Source organism: Phalacrocorax carbo, chromosome 4 (assembly GCF_963921805.1).
Source record: "Phalacrocorax carbo chromosome 4, bPhaCar2.1, whole genome shotgun sequence".
Classification (NCBI taxonomy): Eukaryota; Metazoa; Chordata; class Aves; order Suliformes; family Phalacrocoracidae; genus Phalacrocorax; species Phalacrocorax carbo.
The window spans coordinates 64,054,905-64,063,080 of record NC_087516.1 but is presented as its reverse complement, the minus strand read 5'-3'; the positions used below and the strand labels follow the sequence as shown (position 1 = coordinate 64,063,080).

Sequence of the window (8,176 nt, the reverse complement as noted above, 5' to 3'; positions counted from 1 at the left end):
TTTTCCACAAAACTGGTGATTGATTTGTTTGCAAAACTTCTTACACGAAGCACCGGTTACTACAAAATGTTATTACTCAGATCACCGCTCCTGGGTGGTGCCCCCTGGCAGAACCAAGGTACAGAACTGAGAGATAAAACATTCCTAAATTCTTAATAGGCTGGAATTTAATTCTATAACACTCCAGCATGCACTTAAAGCCATGTCTGCTGCTAAAGTGATTACACTGACAGTTAAGGTATGGTTGTGTGACTTCATACAGATTGACAAATTCTAGGCGTAGGAAAAGAACACTTCTGTAAGATGCACCAAAAAGCAGTCTGCAAGAAAAACAAAACCCCACTGCTTACCCGTGTGTTTCTGACTCTGGGTATAAGAACCGTTTCTACCCCTTTCGGGCTTGGGCGCTCTTCGGGCCCGCACACCGCTGCGCGGGCGGCTGGCCGTATGCGGCCGGCGGGCTGCAGGGGGCACTGCGGGGGAAGCCAAAAAGTACTTTTTCGAAGTTAAACGTGATTCGCAGCTGTCTCCCTGTCTGGCCTGCTGGCACTTTCCATTTTAATTTAAAAACAAACATACATTTTAAAAAAAACAAAACCCGCACACAAGAAAGCCCCCTCCTCCTTCCCCCCACCCCTCAGTTCTTATACTCATTCTTTTCATATATATTCCTATACAACCAAATAATACTGTCGTCTTGTGGAGTCCGACAGAGAGGAATAGTTACTGACGAGCTTAGAACACATCCCCCGGCTCCAAATTAACAGAGAGACCGGTCTTTGTAAATGATGCAGGGTTTGCCGTTTCCCCTCGCTCCTGGGCTGCAGCCGAGCAGAGCTATCATTTTTCCCTGTTTTGTGATAAAGTAGCAATTGGTGATCCTGAAAACCGGTAAGTAGCTTCACTTCAGTTCTCAGACTGGTACTAAACAAAAGTTGGGGGGGGGGGGGGGGGGGAGATGCTCTTTAGTCTCAGCACGAGGAAGGTACTAATTACTAACTTTATTTGTCCGCTATTTGCCATCTCAACATACTCAGGAATTGTTGCGATAGGAATGAAATTAAAACCCAAATTTCATATTGCTGAGTACTTAAAGAAAACAAAGACAGCTCTTTAGCACTGTCAGTAGCTTAGAAATAGTATCCTATGCTAATCTGTGATGGCAGAAATGAAGATGGTTTAAATCGGATCTCATGACTAATGTGTGAGTTCCCAATTTTCTTTATTTCCAGCTGCATGTCAGAGAGCAAGGGTGTCTCTCTGAGATAATTTTGTTTCCTATAGGTATATTAAAAAAAAAATTGAAGTGCATAGCTCATAGTGCTACTTAGAAAATAAGAATCCCTTAAAACTGTGCGCGCCATGGCTTGGTCTGCAAAACGCTTTAGAACTGGGTTCCCGGCTTGTTCTTCTCGATCCACGAATCCCCCTCGCTCCGCATGGAAGCAGCCACCGTCCGCGTGGAAAAACGTCCCTGCCCGGCGTGTCGTGTTTCTCCTGTCGTTTAAAACAGCCGGTGGAGCCCGGCGCTCCGGGGGCGCGGGGCTCCGCGCTCTCCTTGCGCTCGTTATGCGAGAGTTCGCCCAGAAGGGGAAGCCCGGCACACGCCGCCCGGCCGCCGGCTCCGGCCCCGCCGCGGGATGCGCGGCCCCCGCCGCGATGCGCCCAGCGCGGCCCCCCGCCGCTCGCCCCCGGCGCCGCCGCATACCGAGAACCGGGGCTCAGGACGGGCCGGGCCGCCCGCCGCGGCGCCAGGCACCGGCACAGCCCGCCGCTCGCCCCCGGCTGCCCGGCCGGGTAAGGCGGCCGCTTACCCACCACCCCCCCCCCGCCCCGGAGGGCGGCGCGGCGCGGGGAGCCCCGGGGGCGGCAGGTGGCGGCCCCCGCCGTGCCGTGCCGTGCCGTGCCGTGCCCGCCGCCCCCGCCCCGCTGCCGGGCCTCGGCGCAACGGCGGGAGCGGCGGGGGGGGGGGGGTGTGTGTGTGTGGAAGGAGCGTGGGGGGGGGGAAGCGCCATGTCCGCTCCCGCTGGGCGACGTCCGTGCCGGGTTTTGCACCTTGTCCCCGGGTCTGCCTGACGGCCTGGAGGAGCTGCTGCTGCTGCTGCTGCTGCTGCTGCTGCTGCGGTGTTTACTGAGCGCTCCTGTCCTGATATCACTCCGCTGGCATGGAGGAGGAGGAGGTGGAGGAGGAGAGCATTTGATCATTGTGATGGTGGCAGGAGGAGCAGCAGCAAGCAAAGCCGAGCGCAGCGTTAGGCTGTATCAGCTCGGCGTTTTGCAAAGACTTCAGAGCTCTACTTTTTTTTTTTTTTTTTTTTTCTCTCTCCTTTCCAGCTCGGCCCGGATTGTTCATGTGTTTACTTCCCCCAGCCCGAGGATTTGCTATTTAGGTTCCTGTTGAAATGCAACCGAGCGGCCAAAGTACTTTGCGAACACGGTGCGGCATAAACACCAAAACTTTTTTCTAGAAGGAAAATACAATAAGAAAGCGGCTTTGCCTGTCTTTTGATGCCGGGGAGCGCGAGTGAGTGTGCCGCGTGTGCCCGGCGTGGGCTTGGGCTTGGATGTGTGTGTGCGAACGTGCGTGTGAACGGGCGTGTGTGTGGATGCGTGTGCATGCGGAGGGGCGCGCGTGTTTCTCTTTATACATGGGGAGAGAAGGCTTTTGGCAAAACCTCCGGAAATCTCACGGAATCTATTTTGAAATAATGGATTATAAAAAAGAAAAAGGAGGAAAGGAACTGGTCTGATTATCTCCTGGAGTTTGCTACCCGAATCGCTGCCGCTTAGTTTGTTGTGCTTCTTTTTGTGTGTGTGTTGGTTGTGTTGCTGGTGATAACCTTTTAGCACCTTCTCTCTTTATTTCCCTCCCTCCCCCCCCCCCCCCTTTAATGTTTTGGAGCTTCTCGAGAGGGATTGGCTGGGGGGAAAGAGAAACATTTGCTTGGGATCGCTGTTTCCCTGATACATGGTGGTGCCCCCTCCCCCCCTCCCCGGTTCTCTAAAAAGTATCCCATCAGGACCCCGGAGGAGCCTGTGTGTGTGCGAAGGGTAGGATAAAAAGTTCTTCCAAAATAGTGTGCACGGGGAAGAGGATGGGGGATTTTGCAGCCCCCGCTGCCGCCGCCAATGGCAGCAGTATCTGCATCAACAATAACCTGAACAGCAGCCTCGGCGGGGCCGGCGGGGCCGGTATCGGGGTTAACAGCACTCCCCACGGTCCTCCCGCCGCCGCTCCCGGTAACAATAACGCTAACAGCGGCGGCGGCGGCGTTCCCAAGCACAGCACGGTGGTGGAGCGGCTGAGGCAGCGCATCGAGGGCTGCCGGCGGCACCATGTCAACTGCGAGAGCAGGTACCAGCAAGCCCAGGCGGAGCAGCTGGAGCTGGAGCGCAGGGACACGGTGAGCCTCTACCAGCGGACCCTGGAGCAGAGGGCCAAGAAAACGGGCACCGGCACCGGCGGCGGCAGCAAGCAGCAGCATCCGAGCAAACAGCAGCAAGATGCCGAGCCCGCCGCGGCGGAGCAGAGGAACCACACTCTGATCATGGTAAGGGGATGCGGGCCGGGAAAAGGGGGCTGGGGGGGGGAGGGGGGGCCGCTGCGCGCTCCGAGTCTCTCGCCGGGATGGGCTGGAGGTCGCCCCCGTTGTTTTCCAGAAGGGGACGGGGGCTCGGCTCAACTCTGGCGGCGGCGGGGCCGCGGGCAGGCTGGCCGAGCGGGGGGGCTGCCGGCTGGCTTCTCAACTTCTCACGGGCGGGGGCGGGGGCGAGCGGACAAACTTTTCTCCCCCCCCCCTCCCGCCCCCCTTCAGAAGGGAAGAGCCGCCCCGGGGTGGGGGGGGGAAGAGGGAAGGAGCGGTGCCGGGCGTGCGCCGTGGGCTGCCGAGAGCCAGAGGAGGGTTTTGTGTGCGTGCGTGCGTGTTTTTGCGACGGCTTTTCCACGCGGGGGCCGTGCGCCTTCGCCGGCTGCCCTTTTAAACCCCGCCGGGGAGGAAAGGTGGAAGTTGGCCCCGCGGGGGGGGGGGGAAAAGTTGGGCAGGTTTCTCGGCTGGGCTGCCCCGGCGGCGTGCGGGCACCGGCTCCCGCGCCAGCAGCCCCTCGAGCTCGGTCGCTTCCTAAAGTTTCCTTGGGTTTTAAGGAGCTTAGCGAGGAGCGGGGGGGAGGGGGGGGGGAAGGGGGCGGGGGCTGAGGCGGTAGGAGCGTAGCGGCAAGTAGGAAGCGGAGTTTCCCACTCCCAGGCTGCACCGATGATGAATAATAAAAGGAGGTGCGGGGGGAGCCGGGCCCCGCGCTCCGTCGGAGCCGTATTTATAGCAGGTCGCGGCCGCCCGTCGTTCGGGGGGGAGAGGGGGGGAGAGGGGGGGAGGCTGCTCGGCGTGTTTGTCTGGGCCGGCGGGGGCAAAAGGCGTGTGTGTCCTGACGCGTCCCGCCGCGCCGCCCCGTGGGTGCCGCGCCGTGGGTGCCCGGCGCTGGGGGGCGGGCACGGGGCGGGGGGGGGGGGCAGCTGGGTCTCCGCCGTCTGCCGGGCGCACAATGGGCGGCGGGAAGGAGGGGAGGAGGGAAGGAAGGAGGGGAGGTGCGATGGCAGCGTGTGGTTTACAAGCCTCGCACGTCCCTCCCTCTCGCCCTCCCCTGCTGCGTGGGGAGGCGCGGCGGTGCGGGAGGGTCCGGCAGGGCGGCAGCTGCCGCCGGCCCCCGCCTCGGGTGGGGGGTGGGGGGTGTCTCCGCGACAAAGCGGCGGGGAGGCGGCCGTCCCGGCGGCGGCTCTTCCTTCCCCCCTTCCCGCCCGCCCCGCCTGTGGAAGCAGGGAGCAGTACGTTCGCGTCGGGCCGCGCCGAGCCTCCCCGGGCCGTGATGCCGGCTGGGTGCCGGCACCCTTCCCCGCTGCCCCTCGCTGTCCCGCCGGGCGCTTTGTCTGTCCCGCAGCCCCGCTTTGTCACGGGGGGTGACACGCACACACGCACACAGGAGGAGGTGGGGGATCGCTTCGCCCAGCGGCGAACAAAAGCTGGGCGCCGAGCGCGGCCCCCCCGCCCGCCCCGCCGCGGCGGAGCGGAGCCCCGCTGCCGCCCCCGCCTCCTCCCGGCCGCAGAGCAGCCCCCGCAGCCCGGCACCGCTCCCGGCCCGGCGGGAGGGCGGCGGAGAGAGGCGGGAGCGGGGCCGGGGGGCGCCGGCAGGAGCCCCACAAAGCCCCGGTGGGGGGGGGGGGGGGGGGGGGAGGAGTGAAAGGGGGGCGGCGGGCGTGCGGGGGGGGCTGCTCTGCAAACAGGAAGCAGAAAAACCTCACTGACATCTTGTTGCTTTCCTGATGTTACCGGCGAGGCACAACCATATTTCTCTTCCTTCTCGCACCTCCCCGCAAGCCCGAGGCTTTTAAATAGGGGCTTTACGCCGTGCTCCGCTCCCCGCCCCGCAGCACGGCTCCCGTCTGCTCCGCGGGCAGCGGCCGAGGCTCTGCTCAAACTCCATGAGCAGGGACCAGCTGTCGTCAGCCGAAGTGTCCTCAAATCCCTTTTCACATCCCGTGTCATTTCCACAAGATACAGGAAAGGGGCTGGATGGAGGCTGGGGAGAGCTCAGAGTTACTTCGCTCCAGGGAAGCGTCGCGGTGCGCCGTGTGCGCATCCAGCCCCGGAACAGCTCCTCCGCCTCTGGGCCCCTGCTAGTGGTGGGCTGCCCTTTCCCCTCCTTCCCAAAGCCCGTGCTGAAGCATCAAAGGCCAGGGTTTTTAGTTAACTAGCTCATTGGTTGGCCTTCCCTTCAAATCTGGGACAGGTACACAAAGCCCTGCTATAATGTGAAAGTTGTGGAAACAAAGTAACAAAAGGAGGAAACGCAGTTACAGCTCTCACCATGATTAGCTTGTTTCAGGCTGGGACTCTGGAAGAGCCAAGAGTAGCCTCATTAAATGGGAGTTTGCCGTGAAATTCATCACTGCTGAATCTCTGTGCTACGATCTCCATGTGCTTTAAATGTACTTGATACACGCTATGATTTTCACCTTAAAAAGAGATATTCTAATACTTTATAAAAAATAACCCATCAACCGGGTTTGTTTTTGGTGGTTTGCTTTTGGTTTGTTTTGTTGTTGGTTTTTTTTGTCGTTTTTTTTTTTTTTTTAAGAACGTGTATGCAAATGTTGCTGAAAAATTTGTAGACATCTGCTTTGTTTCACTTGTAGAATGTTAATTATGATTTTTGTCTAATGCCTAAGAATGTGAGGGAACATTCATGGGTATGTGAAAGTAAGACTTAAAACCTGAGATTTGCTCCTTTTAAAGCAATTGAAAAGTTTTTTCTTTGAGACATTTATGCTTTTTATAGTACAAAAAAACCCCACCAAAACCCAAAACAACCAAACGAAACCCACCAAAACTTCTTCATTTCTAGCAATCAGAACAGTTTGGTAAGTTTCACTGTTTCTGTGTATCATGATTTTTATTTACCAAAACAGTTCAACTTTATTTAACTTTTTCTTTTGGTACGAGAAAACAGTAAAGTACGTTTTGGGGTTTTCTCCCTTTCTTTATTCTCTGGCAAACTCCAGCTGAGAGCTTTACAGTGCAACAATAAGGTGGATCTGCTACTGCTTGACCCTTCACACAAAATCGTTCTTAAATTCTTCCCTCAGATTATTAAGCCACAGAGTTTGGAAATGAAGCAGCTGGGATTAAATGACAACAAATACAATGAGGCTAGCAAGAAATACTGTTTCTAATTCTTTTTTATCAGGGCAAATCAAGGGAAAGTATCGGTGCATGTGCATCTGTGTGTCCCTCTGCAAACTGGGAGATGGTGAGAAGGGAGGGGAGATGGGTGCCGGGGCACCCAACAAACCCTGCTGGAAGCTGGTGCTGACACATGTGCTGAGGTGCCCTTCAGCAAGCTGGGTAAAAAAAAAACTCTTTAGAAGGTGATTATTAACGACACGCACTCTGATTTTCTTCATTTGACGGAGTACAAACTATCCAGTCTGTACAGCGTTCCTTGTCGCCGCCCCCGCAGGTTACACCCTCACTCCCAGAGTTCGTGAAAGGGATTATGCAGTTTCCACTGTTCAGGACTCTGTCAACTGCCGAGCGGTTATCAATGGCAGCCTGTTTTCAAAAAGGGGTGTAGGAGCATAGGCTTGCCTGTATTTCATGAATTGCTGGTTTACTCTGAATTTGCGTCTTGTTATAGACCAAGTTTTCACTTGTTGAATTTTGAAATATCTGGATTTATAACTATTTCAGCCTCCTCTCCTTGAGGAGAAAAGTGGCTTTCACAACTAGTTTGCTCCCATACCGGCATTGACAGGGACGTGCACAAAAATTAAAATTGTTTATAAATGTCTGGGAGGACATGTTTTTTTCCGCCCACCCAGTTCAGCCTGGCAAGAGCCAAAGTTGTTTTCCATGCCTTTGAGTTGGATTGTTAGAATGCTGTACCGGCCTGGTTTCCAAAGGAAGTATTGGGAAAATTTGCAGCCCATCCAAAACTCTGCTGCTCATCTTCGGGCTGGTTCCAGGAAATATCAACACATTATTTCAGTTCTTTGGTTTTTTTGTGAGCTATTCTGCCTTCTTGTTTCCTCCTTTAAGTGCAAGAGTCTTCTGGCTCTGTATCCGTGTTATCATGTGTAGCTCAGGGATATTGTGTGTGTGTGTGTGTATACACATGCACACATTATATATACAATAAATAATGGATATTTAGTATATAATAAATAGCCAAATACATAATAAATATTGCAAGTTATATCACCTCTCTTTCTCTGCCGTTCTTATGTATTTTTTGTCTTTTTTTTGTCTAATGAAACACTACCTCTGTAATTACCATATTGGCTGTTTATTTGCATCTGGGCTCTGCCGTGAAGTATAAAGGGGCTGGAGCTACTTTTTCCTATTTTAAAAGCTCTTCAAGACTTTTCTTATTTAGCATCATTATAGGTTTGACAGCTACTGTCATACTGACCATTTCTAACCCTAAAACCAGTCTTTAGGAAATCGAGTTTTAAACACCATAAACATAAAAATGTTGTTTAGATCACAGAAATTAGCAATGGAAGTCAAATGACCTATTAGATCATCTTTTCTGTTCCCCTGCCAAAGCATACTATGCCAGTTCAGAATTACTTTACAGTTAGAGAAAACATGGCTGGCAAATACAGTATTTTCCAATACTGCTTTTT

The 8,176-nt window shown here is 54.9% G+C and overlaps 1 protein-coding gene and 1 long non-coding RNA gene across 4 annotated transcripts in view; one reads left to right on the top strand and one right to left on the bottom strand.

Moving 5' to 3' along the window:
• Nucleotides 1–766: 766 nt before the first annotated feature.
• MAML3 (mastermind like transcriptional coactivator 3) overlaps nt 767–8,176 on the top strand; it is a 249,759-nt gene continuing 242,349 nt past the window's right edge. Inside the window, exons 1-2 of one of the 3 annotated variants that reach the window (XM_064450204.1) lie at nt 767–891; nt 2,335–3,551. In XM_064450204.1, the coding sequence (XP_064306274.1) occupies nt 3,096–3,551 (456 nt within the window). In that variant the 5' untranslated portion in view covers nt 767–891; nt 2,335–3,095. Of the gene's footprint in view, nt 892–1,988; nt 3,552–8,176 lie in introns of those variants that run through there. The other 2 variants (XM_064450205.1, XM_064450203.1) reach the window with 2 other exon arrangements.
• Nucleotides 987–2,048, bottom strand: LOC135313142 (uncharacterized). The gene is made up of 2 exons (XR_010372738.1): nt 1,709–2,048; nt 987–1,497 (listed from the first exon to the last, which is right to left on the bottom strand). It is a non-coding gene; the product is annotated as an uncharacterized LOC135313142 (long non-coding RNA).